The sequence below is a fragment of the Orbicella faveolata genome, unplaced genomic scaffold (assembly GCF_042242905.1).
Source record: "Orbicella faveolata isolate gen_17 unplaced genomic scaffold, um_ofav_v1 contig_3, whole genome shotgun sequence".
Classification (NCBI taxonomy): domain Eukaryota; kingdom Metazoa; phylum Cnidaria; class Anthozoa; order Scleractinia; family Merulinidae; genus Orbicella; species Orbicella faveolata.
This window is the reverse complement of record NW_028301558.1, coordinates 12,153,149-12,177,868: the sequence shown is the minus strand read 5'-3', so window position 1 is coordinate 12,177,868 and position 24,720 is coordinate 12,153,149. Positions and strand designations below refer to the sequence as shown.

Here is a 24,720-nt window from a genome sequence, read left to right as displayed (position 1 = left end):
GACACCTTTTCACGTTCTTTTGTTACTATTTGTCTTAATTAGCATTTTTGTCTGCTTATTATTCAACTTGCTTTGTAATCATTCAACTGAAGATGACAGAAGTTCTGTGGAAACATGTCTTGTAAACTTAAAAAATTGTTCGTTTGCGTTAAAATCTTTAAATAGTTTTCAATATCAAGATTTAAAGACACTCACGCAAACTATCTTCTGGAAGCCATACTGTATATTTACAACTGCCATGTTGCAAGCGATAACAACCTTTTACACCAATTTACAGCAATTTCACATAAATCAGTTTTGTAAAATATAAACTGAAGCATTTATACACTTGGGCGATATACATAGTCAGCAAGATACTGGGTTAGGTTAGCTGCAAGGCCTAATCAGTACATTAAAACCTAAAGCCATTAAACTGAACCCATTATCGACCGTTTGTGTATGAGAGGGAGGCACGTTCAGAATCATTAAGTTGGATCCGTCTAAAAATTCAAATTAGTTAAAAGTGGTATTGACTTTAGAGAGGAAATCAGCACCAGAAGCACGAATGTCGTCCAACCTCAAATCCAAATTAGTCAATACGGCATTGACTTTAATAACATCAGAGGGGGAAGCAGCACCAGAAGCACCAATATTGCTCCAACTCAAACCCAAATTAGTCAATACGGTATTGACTTTAATAGCATCAGAGAGGGAAGCAGCACCAGAAGCACCAATATTGTTCCAACTCAAACCCAAATTAGTCAATACGGTATTGACTTTAATAGCATCAGAGAGGGAAGCAGCACCAGAAGCACCAATATTGTTCCGACTCAAATCCAACTTAGTCAATACGGTATTGACTTTAATAGCATCAGAGAGGGAAGCAGCACCAGAAGCACCAATATTGTTCCCACTCAAATCCAAATTAGTCAATACGGTATTGACTTTAATAGCATCAGAGAGGGAAGCAGCACCAGAAGCACCAATATTGTTCCAACTCAAATCCATATTAGTCAATATGGTATTGACTTTAATAGCATCAGAGAGGGAAGCAGCACCAGAAGCACGAATCTTGTTCCGACTCAAATCCAACTTAGTCAATACGGTATTGACTTTAATAGCATCAGAGAGGGAAGCAGCACCAGAAGCACGAATCTTGTTCCGACTCAAATCCAACTTAGTCAATACGGTATTGACTTTAATAGCATCAGAGAGGGAAGCAGCACCAGATGCACCAATCTTGTTCCGACTCAAATCCAAATTAGTCAATACGGTATTGACTTTAATAGCATCAGAGAGGGAAGCAGCACCAGAAGCACGAATCTTGTTCCAACTCAAATCCAACTTAGTCAATACGGTATTGACTTTAATAGCATCAGAGAGGGAAGCAGCACCAGAAGCACCAATCTTGTTCCGACTCAAATCCAAATTAGTCAATACGGTATTGACTTTAATAGCATCAGAGAGGGAAGCAGCACCAGAAGCACGAATCTTGTTCCGACTCAAATCCAAATTAGTCAATGCGGTATTGACTTTAATAGCATCAGAGAGGGAACCAGCACCAGAAGCACCAATATTGTTCCCACTCAAATCCAAATTAGTCAATGCGGTATTGACTTTAATAGCATCAGAGAGGGAAGCAGCACCAGAATCACCAATATCGTTGAACCTCAAATCCAAATTAGTCAACACGGTATTGACTTTAATAGCATCAGAGAGGGAAGCAGCACCAGAATCACCAATATTGTTCCCACTCAAATCCAAATTAGTCAATACGGTATTGACTTTAATAGCATCAGAGAGGGAACCAGCACCAGAAGCACCAACACTGTTATCATACAAATTCAAATTAGTCAATGCGGTATTGACTTTAATAGCATCAGAGAGGGAAGCAGCACCAGAAGCACCAATCTTGGTACCTCTCAAATACAAATTAGTCAATACGGTATTGACTTTAATAGCATCAGAAAGGAAACCAAAATCAGAGTCCTCCATATCGTATTTACTCATATCCAAATGAGTCAAAGAGGTGTTTACAGTAAGAGCCTCAAAGAAATACTCAGAAAACAACGGTGCATCACGTACTCTTGCACGAATTAACTTTAAGGCCGTAATGTCGAGGTGGGAACCAAAAGTATGCAACAATTGCGATTGAAGGTTTTTCTTATGGGTTGCGCACTCCTCTACACAGTCAAACGCGAATTCCAGATTCCTAATTAATTCACGTTTGCTTTTTATGTGTGCGGCGATAGTTTCTACAAGACACACTGCGGTTTCTTCGCATCGTGAGACAACAATTCCACTCATGAACAAAAACACTTGTTTCAGGCCATGTAAATATCTCTCCTCAGTCACTACTGTGCCACAGTCAACTTCTCCGCTGAGAATCTTCGAAGCGAGATAGAAACCACTAAAGAATTCTTGAAAGCTCTTGTGCGTAAATCCGTAACGCACACAACGTCTCCTTCGACTACCTAGACTGACTTGGACTGATAAAAATCCAAACTTAGTTAAAAGACTTCGAACAGTCGAACTGCAATCAAATCTGCTTTCTTCAATATATAGCTGTCCTTCACACAGAGATTTGAACGCCATATGGCCCAGATGTATCAGCTCTTTCTCGTAAACTTTAATCAGGTCGTCGTTGGTACTCGCCAATTGGTTCTTCTCTTCATATCTTCTCAAAACACAGAGTACAATTTCAATGTACAACTGAGTCCTGCTCGTCGGAAAAGAACCCTGGAAATCCTCGCAAAGAAGACAAAGTAAAGTGGTGTTTAAAGGATTTGCCATCAATTCACGTAAATCTCTAGATCCTGACCAGGGTGAAAGTTGTTTTAGGAGTTTGTGAGCCAAAGGTCTGTTGTTTTTAAAATACTTGAAGATGAAGCTTTCTGCATCTTCCGTAGTGAATCCCACAATTTCCCACAGGATATCACAGAACCGCCTAAATTTCATTCCAACTTCATGTCTAGAAGTGAAAACGATGCGACATTTAGAGAATTCTCTACCTTCAGCAACTTTTAAGTACATGGCCAGTTTACTAGGATCATCTACTTCATCTAAACCATCAAGTACTAACAAAACTTTGGACTGATTTTCACGGATGAATTTGAAAAAGTTTTCTTTGGATTCCTCGTTAATATCTTCGGGGAGAATTTGTTCTTCGATAGCCTCCCAGATGTTAGTCTCCATATCACGGCATCTAAGCAGTAGCAGCAATTGGATTTCTGGAAAAGACGCGTCCCATTCTTCCCGTCTATTTGCCCAGTCATACGCCAGCTTTTGACAGTAAGTTGTCTTTCCCATACCAGGATCTCCTTCAATCAAAACAGTCCGTGGCTTCTGACTTCCTTCATGCGCCTTGAAGATAGCTGTCATGTTGGTGATTTTTTCAGCCAGTGTTCCTCTTGTTTTTTCTTTGTTCAAAAACCTGAGCCTGGTGAAAATGTCATCCAGATTAAAGCTGAAATCTTCACACCATGGTACTGGCAGCACACTGCCTTCACGGGTTTTGTAGAGCTGGCGGATCCCTTCTATCTCATGCGCTGGATAAGACATGCCTAGAAAAAGAGAAAACGACAATAAATTAGATTAGAAAATATGCTTTTTATTTTAACTAAGCTAAGAAATATAAATTACTTCGGTTAAACCTGACAGGCAAAAATTATATACTTTGCAATTATGTTTACCATGCATAAGATATCAGGGATGTTTACGTTGTCGACTTGCTTGATCTCTCTTTTGGCACTTGATAAATAAAGTTTTTGAATTCTGTAGGGCTATTGTCTCATCGGAATTTTCAGGCACTGCGTTCTAACAGCAAAGACTGCTTTCCCTATCAGCACCACTGAAAAGCTACAGTATGACATAAGCGTAACAAACTGACTTTCCTATTGCAATGTACTAAATAAATATTATGAATAAATGTTGACCGGCAAAATGTCCTCCTCCGGAAGAATCACAGAATCACAATTTAAAAGGTATACATTTAAAATTTTCAAAGTAGAGGGAGCCAGAATAAAAAAGTACGAATATGCCGTTAGTAATACTAAGTCAAAAACACTATTCTCCTCTTTCAAAACAGTTGCAAATAACTTGGTACTCATCAAATTTTGTTTAGTCTTGGAAAATGCAAGTTAAACTAAAGTAAAACATTTTAAGCCTTTAACCTCGGTGTTTTATTTTACCTCAAAACAGCAATTGGACGCTGTACATAGCTATATGTAATTGTCCCCGTCCCCCCGGGGGGGGGGGGGGATGGAGTTGGGCGCTGTTATCGCGAGTAGTTGAAGCTGAGCACGCAAAAGCTGAGCACGCAAAGATCTCTCTTGAAGGAAGCAATTATTTCAATGTTTTGTTGGAACGTGCACACATAGGGAAATTTGTCAAAGTTTTCTTTGAGTTCTGCATGTTCCTTTTGGCTTACTCTCTTTAGCAGTTTTGCTGACATGTACCTTTTTTCTTCTCGTTGGGAAAGTTTCCCTCCTCACAGCTAGGAAAGTGATTATTTTACGGAATGGCGTCCATGAATAGAAAGGCCCTGTTGTTTTCCAATTTTCAGGGGATAAATTCCAAGGTTGAATTCCTGTATTTCTTTGTTTTCTTGAAGTTAGTTGCATTTTCAAATGTTTAATAAAAAGGCATTTATTGAAGAACACGAAGTCACTGTATCAGCAGACCCGAATACTGACAAGAGTCGGTTCTGACATGATTATTCCATGTCTAACTATTGTTACAACTCAGAACTCACCCTCATCTCCAGAAGTGTCCGTCGCACCATCCAGCTCATTCATTTTGTCCTTGATGCAGTCCTCGTTCTTTTTCCACTGCATCAGGAGCTCCTTGTAATGTTTCTCGGTTATAGGGTCCGTTTTCTGATGCATGATTTTGTCCATTACGTCACCATAACGATCTCCTCCTAATCTCACCAGCATTTCCCGGATGTTCTCGCAGTAGTTAACAAATACTGCATCACTAACACGGGATTTGTCTGCATGGTCAAGCACAGTATTCATGAAATACCTCACGCGGGCTATGTCAGCCTCGCGACTGGTGTCTGCTGCATGAGGAGGTGCGTCCCAGCCAGCTGTTGGTGGAGTCAACTTACAAACTGTTCTTAACAGAACCATAAGAAGTGTAGGGTCAAAGTCTTTGGATGCCACCGAGGAAGCACGATCAGGATACAGTTGACCCCATTGCTTTGAAGTGAGGATTCTTTGCTTTCGAAGTGACCGCAGTGTGTCATGATTTTGATAGTCTTTCAAATGTTTCCGAAGATTTTGTGGTGGAATGATTCTGTCAAATGTTTCCCTCAGGACTCCTGAACCCACAGTGACCAGAATCTGACACAACTGAGCATAATTGGATTCCTCTTTCGTGGAGGTTAATTTGGGAGTAGTGCCTACAATAGTTCAAATAAAAACACCCGATGAGTCACCTCTTATAATCTACCTCCCGAGGATGTTATTTAATTCTTTGTTATCATGGTCCTAAAAGCCAGGCAATTCCGAATTTCGGTGAAAGACACTGGAATCATGGCACACGGCCAAAACTGTTGAGGCTGACAATAATTCATGCCCACTCCTGAGACAATATAACATTCTTTTAAACAAACATTAATTTGATCGCTTTTTGCATTCTTTCGAACATTCTTTTTACGTGCGTATTTAATTTATGCGAATTATTCTCTGTATTCTATACTCTATATTCTATATGTTGGTTTAACGTGCTCATTTGCTTTACTTGTTTTGAGATTTGCTGAGTAGTCTAATCGGTAAATACATAAATTTACTGACTTGGGTTTTGGTTTTGGGTTTCCTAGGTTTTCAGCTTCGCTGAGTAGTCTAATTGGTAAGTAATTGGTTTGGTGTTTTCGTTTTACGACACTCAATTGAAAACCGCTCTAACCTATAGGACTCAATATTCGATCCTAACTCTTCTTGCGATCTCGTGTACCACTAAGCACCAAGAACCTAGGTAAAGTTCATCGTCTTTACAGTTTTCGTTATTGGTATTAATAAAGATAGTAAGCCTCCGTATTATGGATGCGTCCGTATTATAGATGTATATGAACTGTCTAAGAATGTATGAATTCTGGATTTTTGAGATCAAATTAACTGTCCGTGATATAGATGTTCCCCGGCGTAAGAACACGTTCGAGACAGTGTATTAAATTTTCGTATACTGACAACTTCCTACAAAGTTACATAACATGATTTATTTATAAATCTGTTACAGTTCAGAGCTATTATTTACCTGCATGGTCCTCGCCAAGCATCCTCTTGGTACCCTGGGTACTAGAAGCAGATGAAACTGTAGGAGATTTGTGTTTTCGGTTTTGAGTTGGAACTTTATCAAAACTGGTTTGACCTGCACATAGAAAGGTATTTTGAATTAAACAAAAGATCAGCCACAAAGTTTGCACTCACTCTCCATTTGCTGCAGATCACGAATACTTGTCATAGCTGGAAGCAGTCAAAATTACTGCCGTTATAATAATCTTCTATCTAAATGGTTAGCTAAGTAACAGACCACGCGTTCCTCTGGTTTATACATGATATTATTCATTGCTGCAAGCCATACATACATACAAATACTTTTTCAAGACTAAACGTTGAACTAAAACTAAGAAAGAATAGGAATTGTACGAAATAACAACAAATTGGGGTTTGGAATTTCAATGTCGACAGCCTTAATCAGGCAATTACTGACTTGGGTTTTGGTTTTGGGTTTCCTAGGTTTTCAGATCGGCTGAGTAGTCTAATTGGTAAGTACATTGGTTTGTTTTCGTTTTACGACTCTCAATTGAAAACCGCTCAAACCTATTGGACTCATTATTTGATCCTAACTCTTCTGGAGGTCTCGTGTACCACTAAGCACCAGGAAACTGTGTGAAGTTCATCGTCTTCACAATTTTCCATATTAGTATTAATGAAGAGCGTGGAACTGTCCGTATTATAGAGGTAAATGAACTGTCTAAGAATGTATGAATTCTGGATTTTTGAGTTCAAATAAACTGTCCGTGATATAGATGTTCCCGTAAGAACACGTTCGAGACAGTGTATTAAAATTTTCGTATACTTACAACTTTCTGCAAAGTTACATAACATGATTTATTTATAAATCTGTTACAGTTCAGAGCTGCTATTTACCTGCATGGTCCTCGCCAAGCATCCTCTTGGTACCCTGGGTACTAGAAGCAGATGAAACTGTAGGAGATTTGTGTTTTCGGCTTTGAGTTAGACCTTTGTCAAAATTGGTTTGACCTGCACATAGAAAGGTATTTTGAATTAAACAAAAGATCAGCCACAAAGTTTGCATTTTTGAAAATCATCAGTTCTTCCTGGTATGGCGATTGACACTAATACAAGATCTATGGGTTATCGACCAAGCGTGTTCGGTCAAGATGGCTGGATATTGGCCAAGTTCTTTTTTTGCGTGTTTATGGACCTAGACGGAGTCGAGGTCCATAAACTCGCAAAAAAAGAACAAGGCCAATATCCAGCCATCTTGACCCAACAAGCTTGGTCAATAAAGGATTTATTATATGGCTTTCGGGGAAATTTTTCTTACGGGACACGTTGGGTAGTCCCGAGCGGGCAAGATGGCTCCATCTTGCCCGCTCGGGTAGCCAATCACAGCGCAGGATTTGATTCATCTTGCCCGCTCACGGAGTTAGCCATACAATAATAAAAGTTAAATGAACATACAAAAGTTCTTCTCACTACTGTTTTCTTTAGAGGTGAAGTCGAAAAATGTGAACATAACTGTTTCACTGAAACATTACACAACTGAAATCAAAATTCACGCTTACATCGGTCAGTCACCCAAAGTTCATACCCGACAAACTACCTATACTGCTGATATCAACGATATCTTATTTGTGGTGACTTGGAAGAAATTTATTAAAATTAAAGCTTAAACCGACTATTTCAAAAAGGTTTTTTTTTTTTAATCATCTGCGTCTTAAGTTATCTTCTTGAAACCTTGTTATAATACCATGTCAAAGGAAAAGTTAAAATCATGTTTCCTTATAGCTACACTATCACATCGCACCACAGGAGAGATCTGAATTTCAGGTTCAACAAAATTGGGAAAATTCCTGCTATAGAGCTAAAACAGCAAACTAATTGGGAGCCACTTGTTAATTACGTTAAAATCGAGAGAACAAATTTTTTATGTTGGTTTTACTGGCTTATCAAATCCTTGCAATTTACCTTGTGTTGGTTGCAGACTAACGTAGTGTTTCTCGTGAATGTGTCCCAAAACAAGCAGGCTGGTGTTGCCAACAAGATGATCTGGATTGATGATTAAATCACAGTCAAGACTGCTGATTACACGAATAGGAGTTTTGTAGCAGTTTGCTGCGGCACGAAGAACCAAGTGATCGCCCCATGTGCCATCCTTTTCCATGCTTCTCAAGTAATCAGCCCAAGATGGGTATCCATGCACAAAGTTGAACAAATCTGTTCCATCGGTCTTTGAGAGCGAAAGAAGTCTAAAGTTAATTGAATGGACTAAAAGTAGCTGACAAGATATGACAGTCGTCCTGACCTATACCAAAGTAAACGACGTTTGGTTTTCAATATTCTTAACAATAATTCACGTTTTTACACTGAATGGGTATTCAAAACCTAACCAGGTTGTTACTAGATTTATGGAATTATGTTGACACAGTTTATCTAATAAGGTAACATCCCTCGATTGGGCCAGGGACACAAAGTTCCTGGTGATACCAAAGCTTTTGCTGGTTATTTTGCCTGGCAATAACTATGATTACGTGCTCGAGAAAGGACTATAATATTCAAATTCCATCATCAGTTTCTCGAAGAAATTTCAGAGCCCTGTTTTCCTAGTATTATACAAAGCACACTTTCATTCACATCAGAAGACACCTCTGGACCGCTGACTTACCAGTTTGGGGGAGTTCCTGAGGAATCCGACTAACTTTTTCCGCAGTTCAGTCACCGAAATTTCGATTCCGTTCACGCTTTGCAGTTGCTCTGACAGTGCGTAGAACATACAGTTTCCAGATCCTGGGTTGTCACAAATGCTGAATCCCTTGTCTGAAGCAATCTTTTGCAGATTCCCTGTTGCGTCAGTTTTCTTGTTGAACTCGTTTGGATCACTCTCCATTTGCTGCAGATCACGAATACTTTTCATAGCTGGAAGCAGTCAAAATTCTTGCCGTTATAATAATCTTCTATCTAATTGGTTAGCTGAGTAAATGATCACGCGTTTGTCTGGTTTATACATAATTTATTACTGCAAGTCACGATGAAACATTGTAAAAACATTGTATTGTATTGTCGAAAGTAATCACGCAATTACTGACTTGGGTTTTGGTTTTGGGTTTCCTAGGTTTTCAGCTTCGCTGAGTAGTCTAATTGGTAAGTAATTGGTTTGGTGTTTTCGTTCTACGACTCTCAATTGAAAACCGCTCTAACCTATTGGACTCATTATTTGATCCTTACTCTTCTTGAGGTCTCGTGTGCCACTAAGCACCAAGAACCTAGGTGAAGTTCATCGTCTCCTCAATTTTCCATATTAGTATTAATGAAGAATATGGAAGTGTCCGTATCATAGAGGTAAATGAACTGTCTAAGAATGTATGAATTCTCGAATTTTGGGATCAAATATTAACTGTCCGTAATATAAAGGTGTCCGTAAGAAGAGGTTCGAGTGTATTAAAATTTTCGTAACCTTACAACTTCCTGCAAAGCTGGACATAACATGACTTATCTATAAAATTGTTACAGTTCGGAGCTGCCATTTACCTGCATGGTCTTCGACAAGCATCCTCTTGATATCCTGGGTACTAGAAGACGATGAAACTGCAGGAAATTTGCGTTTTCGGCTTTGAGCTGAATCTTTAACAAAGTTGGTTTGACCTGCAAACAGAGAGATATTTTAAGTTAAACAAAAGAGTAGCCATTTTTGAAAATCAGCAGTTTGGCCTGGTATACCGATTAACACTAATACAATTAAACGTGTTTCTCTGAGAACTGTTTTTGGGTGAAGTCGAAAAATATCAACATAACGGCTTCACTGAAACATTACAGACCTGAAATCAAAAATCACAGTTTCACCGAATTAGTTTGGTCATACTTTGGACAGCCTGGTCCAGTGTCCAGTTTATCATTCTTAATGTGTGGTGATACAAAATTTGTTTAAAAACGTCTAGCTTTTCACGTCACAGTCACTATCACTTGTTATAAATTCGTAGATATTCAACAAAAATGCACTATAAGTACATACCATCAACGAGGGTTAACATTTGGTTAACAAGACCTTGACTTTGTTTGGCCCAGTTGTAATTCTTCTTATAGGAAGAACGTAACAGTTCAGCCTCCTGAAGTCTTGTCTCTCTGTCTTTATTCCAGACTTTCTTGATAGCTTCAGCCCACACCAGAGGATCCTCAGAATCAATCACCCACGCAGAACCAAACGGTACTTTACCTAGGGCTTCTCCAAATCCTGAGTTCTTGCTGACAAGTACAGGGAGACCAACTGATAATGCCTCTAGGCCAGTCAAGCCAAAGCCCTCTGTTCTGGAAGGCATCAGTACAAGATCTACTTCGCAGAACAATCGTTTCAAATCCTCTCTGCTTTGCAGGAAGCTTCTCACTGTCAGGCGGTGAGCAGGAAGACCACACTCAAGCAGACGCTTTGCTATGTCCTCGTGCTTTCCTTCAGGTGCACCAACGAAAACAAGATGAGCATCATTCAACTCAGCGACGGCTTTGCCAGCAACATCAAAACCTTTTAACTGAAAATCTTCAGCATCTCCGCGGCCAAACACTAAAACGCCACATCGTTCTCTCTCTTCAGCAGCATGTTCAACATTCACAAATTCATCAAAGACACCAGGGGTAATGTTAAGAATGGTTTCATCTTTCTTACACCAGCGAAGATATCTGCGAAAAGCCTCGCACAACTTCGGCCCAACTCCTACAACGAAGTCAGCCTTTTCACAAAGTTCCACTTCTACTTTGTGCTTCTTCTCGCCCGTGGAAATCGGATTTTGGTAGGACTTATACATTCCTAGTTCCTCTGGGTCTGTGTGGACAACTTGAATCCACTTACATTTGTGAGATTCCCTTATTATTTGTGCTTGGTGACCAAGCTTCACCCCATGACCAACGATGACATCAATTTGCAAATGATCTGGCGGAAAGCTAAGCCATTCTAGTTCATCAAACCCAGTCAGTCTTGTTGCTTCGACAATTTCAATGTGGTGACCAAGGGCCGTTCTCTTGTCTTCTTCGCTGCATTGTGGAACAAAGAAAGAGATTTCCACCTCAGGACATTTAGCCAACTCTATGGCTAATTCTCTGTTTATGGTGGAGAGTCCGCCTTTAGTTGATCTCCATTCTGATGCTAGTATTGTTACATGTAATTTGCCAGGGGATGGATGTAGCTCGCCATGTTTTCGAGATTTCTGTGAAGGTGAAATCATTGCCACGTGCCTGGAGATCAGACTCCTACGAGGGAAAAAGAAGCAGACTTGTAAAAGCCATACAAGTGTCTACATGTTAAAAACATTGCCCATTTTAGCCTTTGCATCTGATTACTTCAACCATAGGGCTTCAAGCTTCCTTACTGAGCTAAATAGAGAGATGGAGTAAGCCAAGCTCTTTCAAGACTCAACTGAGACCGATATAACAATTCCACAATTGCTGTTAGACTCACAGTAATGCAGAAATAATTTCCATCTCATTCGCGTTTGGACATCTTAATATTACAGTCAAACCTGTGTTAAGCAGACCTCTTAAGCGGTCCACTTAAGATTGGAAGACCATGTAAAAAGGTTTCCTACAAAACACGTTATATTATAAGTTAGAAGACACTGTAAGGAATATTTTATACTTTTGGGATTACGTCCGCAACTATATCGATGTATTTGAATTCATTTGTTTGTTAAAGGAGCAGTGAAAATTGATCGACAGCTATTCAGATTATGCTGCAGCCTTCAAGTCATAAAACAGGCGAAACAATTTCAAAAAAGAGAACACAACGAACTCTGACATGAGACGGATCAAGCATGCATGGGAGGAAATCTCGGGAGTGTCTAATCAACGCGGGTCGCGGGTCGCGGGTCGCTGGTAAACAGCGCGGGTCGCGGGTAAGCGGTGCAGATCGCGAGTAAACAGCGCTGGTCACGCAAAAAATAATCATAAGCAAAAAACCTGAAACAAACGTTTTGATCAGACAGACCAATGAAGGATGATCTTTGGTACGCCAATCTTCAAAACACCTGTTCCTTTGGCCGACTCTTGTGACCCATATTATGTTTATAAATTAAATGACCGGGGTGGTAATCCTGATAAGCCGTCATTTGTTTTTAAGACCTGTAAGTTTAAAGCAAAATTCGCACCTAGCATGGACAGAACTGAAGACCATGTCTTGAGTCAAGAATTTTGTTTGTTTTTTTTTGACGGGAAGGTAAAGAGGTGCAAAGGTTTGGTTTCACTGACTGCTAGCATCTGTCATTCTCTAATCAGAAGACTTGTACCTTTCGCCACAAAGGAATGTGAAAGTGAAGACTGTTGCTCAGTCGAGCTTTTTTAGAACAACTTTCACGAAGTTCTATGGAAAGGAAGTCCAAATAAGAAGTATTTCTTAACTTTAATCTTCGTGGCCGGGTTTCTGATATGGCAGGGTCAAATATGGAGGGTTTGCGACGATCAGTTGGTCCTTATGCCCTGGAAAGAGTCAAGACTTGCGAATGTTATTTTCTAAGATTGCCGCAACCGGCAGGCTCGAAAGTTAAGAAAAGAAGACAGGAGACGTTTTTAAGGTGGCTGAACACAGTTTTTAATACCTGTGTTTCATTCACCTTTTTCTCTAAAATCCTTGATCTCTGGGTCGCCAAAAATGGCAGCAAGCAAGTTCACAACACAGACTTTCTTTTCTTGATCGTTAAGCTGACGTATGTGCCGTTGCCATGGCAACATGAATAAATGTAAACAGGCTTTTAAAATCGGTTTTGTTTATTTGTAGAAAATCTAGTCATTAGATTTTCTTTATAATTTGCATGCAACAAGCTTGTAACGATTCTCACAAGTTCACACCATTTTGCTAATAATTTAACAGAGAGATCTTTAATTATCCCTTGTTGAAGGTTCACTGGAATATCTAGAATTTCCCTTGTTAAAGTTCAATTATTTTCAATAGTCCAGTTACTTATTTCCTGAAGTATTTTCGTGCCAAATTTCGTGAAATTCTAATGGGTGGTTCTCGAGAAATAGGCGTATTTCCGAGAGTGCAATTTTTCATTATATCACAATTTTTTGACCTACTACGCATGCGCTGCATTTAACTGGGTTCTTTCGGTAACAAAGAAAAAGGTGAGAATTGCTGGGTTCTTTGCATCGTTACCTTTTCTAACATATCTTTGTAATAAAAGACTAAAGCCATCAATACACTGCGTTCAATTATAGAGAAAAATAGCACAGATAGTACGCGTGTTGAGTAAATAAAATGATCGCTCTACTGACAGCATGTTTGGTTTTTGCAATCCTAGTGCGCGCGCTGAATTGCATCAGCACAAGCGCGCGCGAAAGCTGTGTTCCGCCACCTTAAGGGCCCATTAACCGATTCATGCGCGCGCTCCCGCGCGTTGCTAAGGAGGTGAAATTTCACTTCCGTTTACTTACGTCAGCCTGAGCGCAGAAAATAAAAATAACTCAATAACTTCCAAATTCGCTCACATTTTAGATGTTTTCTTTGTGTTTCACAAAATGCAAAGTAAAAAAAGTACAAGCAAAGACAAAATAAGAGAAAAACAGAAAAACAAGAGCAATAGAAAGAGAAAAACTAACTCCGTGTGGCTTTGTTGAATCTTACCGAAGTGCGCTGGTAGTGTAAATTGCGCACGTGCTGATAGGGTAACTTCCAGTATATATCGGGCGCACTTCCGGTTTCTTTAAATGCTAAAGGAAACCCGGTTTTTCATTAAATCCAGCCTTTTTTGACGGATTTCGATTAAAGCCAACGTTGGAAACATAGCTATGCATTCCTTTTTCAAAATCATGCTTTTTTCAGAAAATTACGAACTTTTTAATATTTTGAAATTCTCTCAAAATCAGACCTTTTAGAAATGGAACAAAATCTATGTAAAGCGTAATGAGGATTTAAATAAAAATATTAAATCAGTGAAAAAAATTCCGATAAAGTAATTTTCCTGGGAGCCTTTGCGTTTTTTCAGTATTAGTCACATGACCATGGGCGTGGCCTGATGACGTCATCACTAGTGTTGCTGATCATGCAAAAGTTAAAACACATGAAATAACTCTGAAGTAACTAATAATGACGAGGTCATATGAGAATAAATTTTCCCTAGCAACGGCTCGAAGAGATCGGTTAATGGGCCCTTAAATAACTGTGCAATCGTATCGTTACTAAGTACTCCGAAAATGAATCAAGCGGAAACCATTCACGCCAACTGGGTGAAAAGAGACCGTATGAACATATCCCTTCCCTATCCAGCTCATGCTGATGCCCGAGACAACGTGCAGCTGGAAGTAGAATATAAGGCATTTTAAAATGGCAACAGCAAGGGAGGCAATGGTCCCTCCCTGGCAAAGACAAGACGAAGCGAAAAGAAGCCAACTAAAATGGGCGAAAGGTCTCGGATAGAAGATCTGAGGGATGAGCATAGGGCCGGTGACTTAAACAACCCGATAGCTAGTCCTAACCTGTACGATCGGCACAAAGCAAGTGTCGAGTCGTCACAGGCCGATACGAAGCAGACTATTTTTACAGAGGCTTCAAAAGGCAAAGCAAGAGAACGAGACAATTAAAACTAAATCAAGTTCTTCGCAGTCGTCTCTCGAAGGAACTTTTATTGAAGTTAATTCTAGGAGTGAAAGTTCAAATTGGAAATAATCACTCGCGCGAATGTGAACATTTTTCAACAAATTCGGGCAAAGAACTTTGTAAACACATCATGTGGACAATGCTAAATACTTGCAGAGTGCCGGAGAACAGTTGTCTTCTACAGCAGTCGATACCAGCATGCACAGATTTGGACTTTTGGAAAAAAAGAAAAAGAAAAGAGGACCTGTGCCAAGATGTCGAGCCTGTAGAAATTTGCAAAATGAGGGAGAGTTAACAGTTACTGTTAAAGGGTTGTACGTCCCGTACGGTCAAACTTTGTAACCGAAATTAAGTTTTATTTTTGCCCGAGCGTGACTTGTGTCAACAGCATACCCTCTTAGACCAATTTACCCCCCCCCCTCCCCTGTAGTATCGGAAAGCGGTGTTAAAATAAAGATTAACTACCATTTGCTCGGACATAAAAGACTAGAACACACCAAGCGAATTTTACCACGACAGTGTATTTAACTCACGACATCTTACTGCCTAAGACACTGTCTTAGTTAACCCGCACCAATTTACCCGCGACCCGCGCTGATTAGACACTCTCTGAAATCTTACATAGAACAATATGAAATCAAGCGTAAGTTGCACAGTTATTATAAGTTTTGTGAAAACATATCATAGTCAGAGCCCCTGCTCATACCAGCCTAGTACTCGAAAGACTGCCCTGTTTAAAAGACCTAGTAAAATTACAAATTCACTTTAGTTCGTGTGAAATAAGTTATTTTAAAGCAGATTTACACCTCTCTTTTCTCAATATATCAAGAATATTTTTATTTCATTGAGATGGACCAGCCCGCACGTTTTCGCAGCCCGCCATAAGTACATGTTACCAAGGTGGTACAGTCGAACCTCGCTTATCTGGACTCGTTGGGACTAGACGAAATAGTCCGGATAATCGAGGGTCCGGATAAACTGTTTAAATAAAGCAACATTTAATCGTGAAACAACACTTTTACAAATTATTTGGAAAACAATATGGTCTACTGTAATCTTGAACCACTCAACTCTGAGCCAATCAGAACTCATCCGAGTGTTATTCATTAGTTACGACGCGTGCGAGCGCTGCTTTTGCTCTTTAAAAGCAAAACAAACTTGCCTTTGACTGCACTTTTCAATGCTATAGTTTTAAAAAGAATCTTGCTGCGGATCTTGATCATGACTGATAAATATTCGTGACAAAATTGGGACTAGAGAAAATGTCCGAACAATCGAGAAATCCGGATAATCGAGGTTCGACTGTAGTATTTGCAACTTTCCGGTTATCTGTTTCATAGACTAAACTCATTCCTTCTTCATTTTGCGCCTTTATTCTCCCTGTGAATGTCGGCTGGTTTTGGAAATTGAAAGTTAAAGGTTATCTCTCACAATTAAGAGCCAATTACAAACTTATGTATAATGCACATTTTCTGAAAATAGGGGAACCATTGTGACTCACAGAAATAACTTGTAAAATGTAATGGCGCGTGCTAAATATCTTACCGTTTATCAACAATGGCCGCATCCTGGGGGGGGGGGGTACTCCCAGAAAAATCGGGTGGGGGTGTGCGGCCTGCTTCCCAAAACTCTTGCCCTATTTATGACCAAAATCTGCGATATTCCCTACCCAATTTATGACCTGACCAAAAATTCGAAACCCTCTTTATGACCCAACCCTTAAATCAAAACCCTGCTTCGGATCTGCCTTATAATTAGTTCCCTAGTTCAGACCAATGTTTAATAACCGTAAACATAATTTGCGAAGGGCTTTTGTTGATTTTCTTTTCGACAATGATGAAAAAGTGGCTTCTTCTTAAAAACATACCCATATCAAGGCTAGAGTGCAAAAACCATACCCTATTTATGACCAAAATGGCCAAAATCAGCAAAAATCGGTACCCTATTTAAGACCGAAACAGCTGAAAAACCATACCCTTTGAGGCCGCACATACCTATACAGCCCATATAAGGGAGTACGCCCCCCCAGGGGGGTCGCATCAGGCCAAATCGTACTGCATTCGTGAAATACCGCAAATGTAAATACGTTATTTATTTAACGTAACGTTACAGTAGCATTACACTTGGTTTTGTAATTTGATATTGGATGAGAGATGGTCCAAGGAGAAATAATATAAATAGCCTGCGTAGCTTGGCGGTTTAAGCAATTTTTCGAGCAATTTGAGCGCGAGCGCAAAAAGCAGCGAAGCCGCGAGGAACTGATTGCCTGGATTACCCACATTTTCATTGCCGTCCCCTATTTCATAATTTGACAACCCGATGACAGGTTTGGTGAATCGTATTAACATAGCCTGCGAACAGGCTCCGGTTGGGTTTAGGGCGAGCTAAGTGAGTGTAGTCTAGGGCGAGCGGGACGACCCGAGAGCGGTCCCACTCGCTTCCCTCGCGGATTCACGCTCCGACTCCTACTCGCTTCGCTCGCAGATTCACGCTTCGCTTGCCAAATTTTTTTCCGCCCTCGCTGGGAGCCTGCGAACAGGCTATATTAACACAGCTAGTCAGAGCGAATGATACCGGTTTCGCCCCATGGCGAGTTCGCCCCCACTATAGAATTTCGAGTTCGAGTTCGCCCCCGCTCACGCGTCCACCCGTCTCTTCTCGGGTAGGAACGCAGAGCGGACTCGAGAAAGCGGCGGAAATCGAGTCTACCACCTCTATCGCACCCAACTTTTCGAGTTCGCCCAAAAATTTTGTGTGCGACTTCGTTTAAAACTTTTTAATTACACGTTTACGTAGTTGCCGAGTTATTAAACGTTTTCGAAGAACCATTTCAGTCTACGTATGTTTGATAAGCTTAGTTGATGATTGTCCGCTTGTTGCAGCCGGCGCATAGCAACCAAGTCAAACAAAGCCCATTGATCGATCGGTTGACCTTGAAAGATAAACGACGCGTAATAAGAAACTCCCAGCCAACTTGGCAGGGAAAAGTCACTGTGATACTGTAGAGTCTACCAAAGCAAAACTATCCGATGTGGTGTTTGCTCGATGGCAGCGAAGCGCAAAGCCTAACAACGATACTGGCTCTCGTAGACGACAACATTCTTGTCTGGCGAGCGAGAACAGTGAAACACGGTAAAGATCATGCTTTTGCCAAAGCCTGTTAGGAAAACGGCCATCGCATCTCTCCTATGAGGCAAGTTGTTTTCAGCTGTTTCTTGCTCGTGTTTGACAGTTAACAATTTCAAGAGAGAGTCGCGAAGAATATTCAGGCGCGAAAACGCTCCCGACAACGCTTTCTCAATTAGTTTCTGTTTACACGCCAAAGATCTGCATTGTAATCAGTGTTGTTCCTTGGAGCTGTCCCTTGGGAGATAAGCGAAAATTTTGATTGATGTATTAGTCTTCTGATCCAATGGCCTTGGCCCGTACTAACAAAAAGTTGCCGGTTATCCCTGCAGGCGGTTTCTCAGTTGTATCTCTCCCAGGCTCCTCGCGGCTTCGCCGCTCTTTGGCGCTCGTTATCGCGGCTTTCTTAGCGCGCTAAAATTGTTTAAAATCCGCCAAGCTACGCAGGCCATAACATAAATTGTTTGGGGTTATTAAGTGTAAAAAATATCAGATTTCTAGCTGATCACTTTCACAGTCTCCGCCTCCGCTGTGCAATTGCGCAATAGTGTCACACGAGACAGCCAAATAAAGGGCCTCTTGTTTTATTATTTTTTTCTTTTTTAACTGTCTGGCAGACAGATTAGAGGAGTCACGCTTTATCAACGGCTATGGAATAAATCACCTTCGTGATCGTTTGCTCTGGCATGGGCTTTCAATTAAGCGGAATGAAATTGATCTGTTTAGCAGGTTTCACTTTAAATAACTTTTAAGAACTTTGATATAACTTCGTCTTCTCAAGTTTATGTCATGGATTTTGTTTCATTTGGAATGTGTTAAACAAAACAAAGTCCGGTTTATACAAAATGTCATTTACATAACATTGCGATCATATTTTTACGACTCTAAGCGTTGCACCACTGATTAATTAACTTGTGAAAAACTTAGATCACTTTTTGTCTCGTGATTCATCTATAAAGGACATAATAATCACACGTTTGAATAAATATTATTGTAGCAGAATTACTGTAGTACTTTCCACCCTGAACAATGCGCTTCTTGCAGCTTGAAATATCAGACGCATTCCGCCACGCTCAAAACAACTCCTAATTAAAAGTTCTTACAACGATGAATTCATGTCACTGACATAAGAAATAAATCAGCGGCTGAAGAATGAATCCCAAAAAGGTTTCTTTTCCGGTGAAACATGCTGATTATAGATTCTGCTGATTTCGATGAGTAACAGACGTATAAATGATCAATGATCAGTCTGAAACGGGTAACAGAACTTATAAACAAACTATAGCGAGTTTCCCATACCTTGTCGTGACAACTGAATATTAAAGACGTTAGATGCAATATCCATAACTATCAGAGACTGTTTTAAATTGAGCTTCACTCAAAAGAATGTATTTCAACTCAGCATCCAACAGCTATCTTTATATGGTTCTAAAACAATCGATCTGGCTTCCTTCACTTGTACTTAAGAGTTTGATTTACAGCGACAGTCAAACATACCCGCTATAATACACACTGTATACTGGCTACTATGGAGAGCTCAAGCTTTCCGCATTGAGCGGGAGACTCGATCAGACAAACGAGTACAGCACAGCTTTGCTGTTCTCAGTGAAACGTCAAGTTAAGAGTCGCTGATCCGCTGGACGAGGAAACCGAACAGTGTAGTATTGTCACCGATGTATCAAAAAGCCATAAGTAAATGTTACATATCCAGGTTACAGTGCTTTTAATACTGACATTTACAACAAACCTGCATTCACGGAGAACTAAGGAAGAGAAGACAGCAAGTTGAAAGCTGCAACCACCACACCGTCATGTTGGTTCAGTCTTCAAACTGAAAGAGGAAGTTAGAAGGGCGGATGACGTCATCTCAAGATTTCGGTCCTCTTGGCAACAAGAGTTGTCACGCAACATTTCTCTGGCTATTTGGCCATCGCCGTCCCATCACAAAATTAGAAACACTGTGTAACGCTAGGAGCCTAAAATTTAATCCTCTCTTCTCTCAATGTATATAAACATTTTTCTTTTATTAAGATGGATTGGTCCACACGTTTTAGCTATCGAAAAGTAGCTCGCCCTCCTCCCTACCCTTCAAAAGTTCTTACCCTCCGAAAGTAGTTTACACCCGACATGCCATATTGCTATGTAACCTGGCCTGCGTCAGAAATGTAAGCAAAACTGACTTCTTCACGGTCGAACTCGACTTTTAGTCTTGAAAAATGGACTTATTCGACATCAAACCAAGGCTAGGAGTATCAAGAAGTCATTACCTGAGAGATAAGTTTACTGTTGTGCAAGTGAATGTTGACATCTTTCAAATACTTACAGTCAAACCAAGTGACACCTACCCTCAAGATTACATTTAATGAATTGATTATTTGAATATTGAACCTAACCGTATTCTTGGAACGAGTAGTGGGTCCAATTTTCCAATAATCAATTCATTATTGCATTCTTGAAACGATTAGCGGGTTCAATATTCAAATAATCAATTCATTGATGTAATCTTGAGGGGTACGCTTCACTTGGTTTGACTGTAGAACTGGGCAGTAGCAGCCCAGTTCAACCGAAAGTCACTATTGAGAGCGGACCGACTACACTAAAATTGTTTGAATTATCCCGTAAATCGGGAAACATGCCAAGTCCACAGTCTTCTTCATTCATATGAGGTCAGCAATTATCATTACGGATTTTTATGTAGTAAATTTTTATTTATTTATTTATTTTTTAATATTTCTCTTGTTATATTCAATATTTATTACTACCGTAATTTTATTTGTATCATTATTTTCATTTTAGTACCACTGGTGATCTGCTTTAATATTGGGTCTTTGACTCTTTTGCATTTCATCGTTTGCCTTATGTTTTTGTATGCCATAAATTGTAATAAATGAAATAAATAAATGTATTTATCATTTGTTCCACTAATAACCAGAAAATTGCCAGTTTCACAGTTAAAGGGTCTTTCAGCCGCTTGCATAGCATGTCGAAAGGATGGCATGTTGAAAGATGGTTGAAAGATGTCGCCTATGTATGTAACACTCAAAGAGGGTGTAATCCGAAAGTAACCAAGGAGACAGAATAGAATAGTCCTTTGTAACAGTTAATCATGTGTCCAATAATTTGTTGACTGGAGAGGGGAATTTGATCCCATTAATTGCTTTATGTCCATGCAGCACTTCATTGGATCTAACAAATGAACAACTGTGAAACCAATAATTCCTTACAACTATTTTGCACTTTCTTTATTCCCTGCCTTAATGTAATAAATTAGCGACGTGTGGTTTTGAGGATGGCTGTCCAGAAGCATACATTTGCTTTATCATAAAACAGTTTCCTCACCAAAATACAACTGGCAATGCTTGAAGAAAGTTAAATCTAATAACAGGAATGGGTGTGACTCTGATTAGGTGTGATGTTTGCTTCAAGTACAATGCCGGCTCACTCATGCAAAGGGTTATAAAATTGGACATGCTAACAAAGACCATTAACGACACATCAACTCAATCTGCAAAACCAGAAGCAGGGAGAGACAAAAGCCTTTAATATGGATACCAGATACAGGTGCTGAGAGTCCATATTATGTACCTGTAATGAGAGGTTCAATAAACTAGAATAGACCAGTTTCAATATATATGGGTTATTGACCAAGTGTGAGGTCAAGATATATATCTTATTAGATGTTTTGGTGTGTAGTATCCCTGTATATTTTTACCAGTTGTGCTGTATTTTGACGAGCCCGTAGAACGAGTCAAAATTCAAACGAGTAAAAATATAAAGCGATACTACACACCAAAACATCTAATAAGAGATTTCTTATCCAACTGCTGTAGTTAAAAGCAGAGCCCCATACTCATATTGGAAAGAAAAGGAAACCCATGAATGGATTTTCTCATGGCTATCATGGCTAGCAGTACTGCTCGCGGGCGCATAACACACGATGGCCACGGAGTCATGCAATAAGGTGGCCATAGTCCAGCTAAAAGGTTAACGGGGACATACAGCCTAGCCTGCGAATGCAGACGTATTTCCGACTCGCTTGTCTCCGCCGAAAATGTCTGCGAGCCCGAGCCAGGAAACAATTTCTGTGACGTAATGACTTTTGTTTCTCCTTGGCCATTCAGATTCCATGATACAGTGAAACTCAAATGCTCCTTCCAGCGAATACCTCATGCAGTAGTTCTGGGGCTACTTGAGATAAACTGTGCTTGGCTTAAATTTCCTACGTCACAGAAATCGTTTCCTAGCTCGAGTTTGCAGACGTTATTTTTGGCAGAGACAAGTGACAGCTGGAAATACGTCTGCGTTTGCAGGCTACATGCAGCCTTGATTTATAGCCTTCTTTGATATTGCACATCTATGTTATGGACAATTGATACCTGTCAAAACAAGGTATCCGCTGACCAGTATCACATGACCATATCCCAGGCTCAAGTTTTGAGCCCATCGAAGTAACGAGGTTTTTAAGTTGACCGCTGACCAAGAGCTGGGTTTCTATTGGATAGTGGGCTCATGTTAGGTTAACTGGTTATAAACGGGGCCGGGTTGTTCGGAAGCCGGTTAACACTAACCCAGGATTAAAAGCAGCCTGCTCAGGGAGCTAGCAATATAATAAATTAAAATTCAGCCCAAAACAATAGACCTCAGCATGAGGCTCTGGGTAATAACTGCACAGTATGTGGGGTTTATTCCCTGGAGCCTTGTGCTGACATCTATTGTTTTAAGCTGAATGTTAATATATCGAAATTGGCCATTTACATATTGATAATTGCTACTCTATACTGCAGGCACCTGTCTAATAAAGACACTCAGTTCTGCACCTTTGGTTTCTTAATGTACAGTTGAACGTGATGAAATTGAATCTTTCGCATATTAAATCTTAGCTTATACTTATAAATTAAATGTGTCGGTTATTCAATGTATTTTTTTTTTTGCCTTTCCTTGTCTTCCTTATTCTACACTGACCATGTATTATCATTTTATCATACTCTCTTTAAACCAAATCAAAGAAAAATTTGCCGCATTTTGTTCAGCCTTTCATCTTTTGACGGAATGCTCACAGCCTAACATAACTTAAACAAAAAAATTCAGTCAGGTGAATTAGTTTATAAAATGTTGCTTCTCTTGTAAAGGACCCATCATAACAATTGAGAACTGTTTAAATTCAATAGGTCTTCTGATGAAATACAACACAAAGCAAACAGCAGAAGAAGCCAGTGCATAGTTTTGACGAGACTCTATTCATACACTTTTTGCCAGAAATAGTTTGTTAAACAGTTTCTGATGCTTTGCAGCCAATCTATTCCTGTCCCCATGATTCTGGACTGAGAGCTTTGACGCAGTACACTTTGACAAATGAGGTTCAAGTTACTGAGGGTACATTTATAAAGAAAATGAACTCAGTGTAGGGATTGAAGAATAACAAATCTCTTCGAGAAAAACGTAAAAAGGAACAGTGAGGTGACAGAGCCAAACAATACATGTGCGACTGAAGGGGGGGGGGGGGGGGGGAGGGGTATAGCTTTTACTTCTGGCCCCTTTCCTCCATTTCACTGGCATCCTTCTTTGATCTAACAAAAAAAAAGGTTCTAATTTATTTACAAGTTTTGAACAAGACGTGGCAAAATAGGTATATCTGTCATAATCAAAATTATAATAACTTGGCATTTTGCCGATACGAAAAAGAAACCTCACTCTGGTTGTTCAAAGGCTGAATATGGCTCTCCACCATGCAGATAAAACAGCTTATCTTGCCTTGTCCACATTTATCCACTTGGTAACGTTTTCCACCCTTTGAACAATGGGGCATTAGTGTAGCGATTAACGGATCATGGTTAGCACAATTGTAATAGGAGACATAGCTTGTGTACAGCTGCCCGCTCTCATGAGGAAAAAATAAGTAAGCAATGCGTACATGTGTCTACTGTGACATTACAAATCTGAAAAATTGGAGAGGAGCTTCAGCTGTACAAAGGCCACTTGTGACACTCCAAGGTTATTTTGAATTTGTGATAAACCTGTTCATTTTTCCTTTTGGTAGATGGCTGGGATACATGTGGGACAACGATGTATTTATTTTCATCCATTTTGCTGAGACCCTATTGATGTGTTGACAATATTACAACATATCTTGGACCTGGCTGACCAACATACCCAATCTTCAGGACCTTTGATTGTGTTGTGTGGTGAAGGAAAAATACAAGGAATCATCTCCTTGCAATGCATATATTTAATCAATATTATAACTTTTCTTGTTACAAGTAAAAGGAATTAAAAATATATATAATATAATTCATTCATGAGTTGAACTTCTTAAAGCTCGGAGAACTCATCATTTCATCAAATCTACACACCAGAGAAACTTATGCTTGAAGCAATGTTCCCGTCTGGCCTGCCCTCGAAAGAAAAACTGAGTTATCTTTTGAAGTTACTCCGTTCTTCTGAAAAATGCTGACATATGCTGTTAACTGATAACTTTCAGGCCCCTATTTTCATGCATGCTCTTTAAAAGGATAATCTTAACAATAAACGTAAGACTTTGCGTATGTTTTGTTGTATAATATATCATGTATACATGTCTGGATTTATTGAAAGTTCACCCTGGTATAAGTGTAGCCGCGTCAGCTCCGATAGCGGAGATCCGTGAAACCAAAAGACTAAAGACTCACAGGTTCCACAAGGCTCAGGTTTATTGTGCCAACTGTTACAGTGATCCTGTATGGTAGGATGTGTTGGGGCGAACGCTCTTGTAGGTTCTGAGTTGTACAGCAATAACTGGTGGTTCCCGTCAAATTT

General features: G+C 39.8%; 1 protein-coding gene, 1 long non-coding RNA gene and 2 pseudogenes across 4 annotated transcripts; 3 read left to right on the top strand and 1 right to left on the bottom strand.

Moving 5' to 3' along the window:
- Window positions 1-205: 205 nt before the first annotated feature.
- Window positions 206-19,767, bottom strand: LOC110049659 (uncharacterized). 2 transcript variants are annotated; one of them, XM_089298647.1, is made up of 9 exons: window positions 19,663-19,767; window positions 10,240-11,465; window positions 9,759-9,872; window positions 8,896-9,146; window positions 8,199-8,460; window positions 7,134-7,247; window positions 6,238-6,351; window positions 4,733-5,383; window positions 206-3,542 (listed from the first exon to the last, which is right to left on the bottom strand). In XM_089298647.1, coding segments are annotated over exons 1-9 (5,784 nt in total). In that variant the 5' UTR covers window positions 19,665-19,767; the 3' UTR covers window positions 206-492. The 2 variants fall into 2 exon arrangements, with proteins under 2 accessions (XP_089154773.1, XP_089154774.1); XM_089298648.1 differs by having other exon boundaries at window positions 19,676-19,766.
- On the top strand, window positions 12,208-12,780 carry LOC149106398 (uncharacterized; annotated as a pseudogene).
- Window positions 14,400-15,251, top strand: LOC149106397 (uncharacterized; annotated as a pseudogene).
- Window positions 19,768-19,872: 105 nt separating the features above from the next.
- On the top strand, window positions 19,873-24,216 carry LOC149106396 (uncharacterized). Of its 2 annotated transcripts, none has more exons than XR_016209998.1 (2): window positions 19,873-20,594; window positions 23,966-24,216. It is a non-coding gene; the product is annotated as an uncharacterized LOC149106396 (long non-coding RNA). The 2 variants fall into 2 exon arrangements; XR_016209997.1 differs by lacking the exon at window positions 19,873-20,594 and adding an exon at window positions 20,609-21,911.
- Window positions 24,217-24,720: the final 504 nt, after the last annotated feature.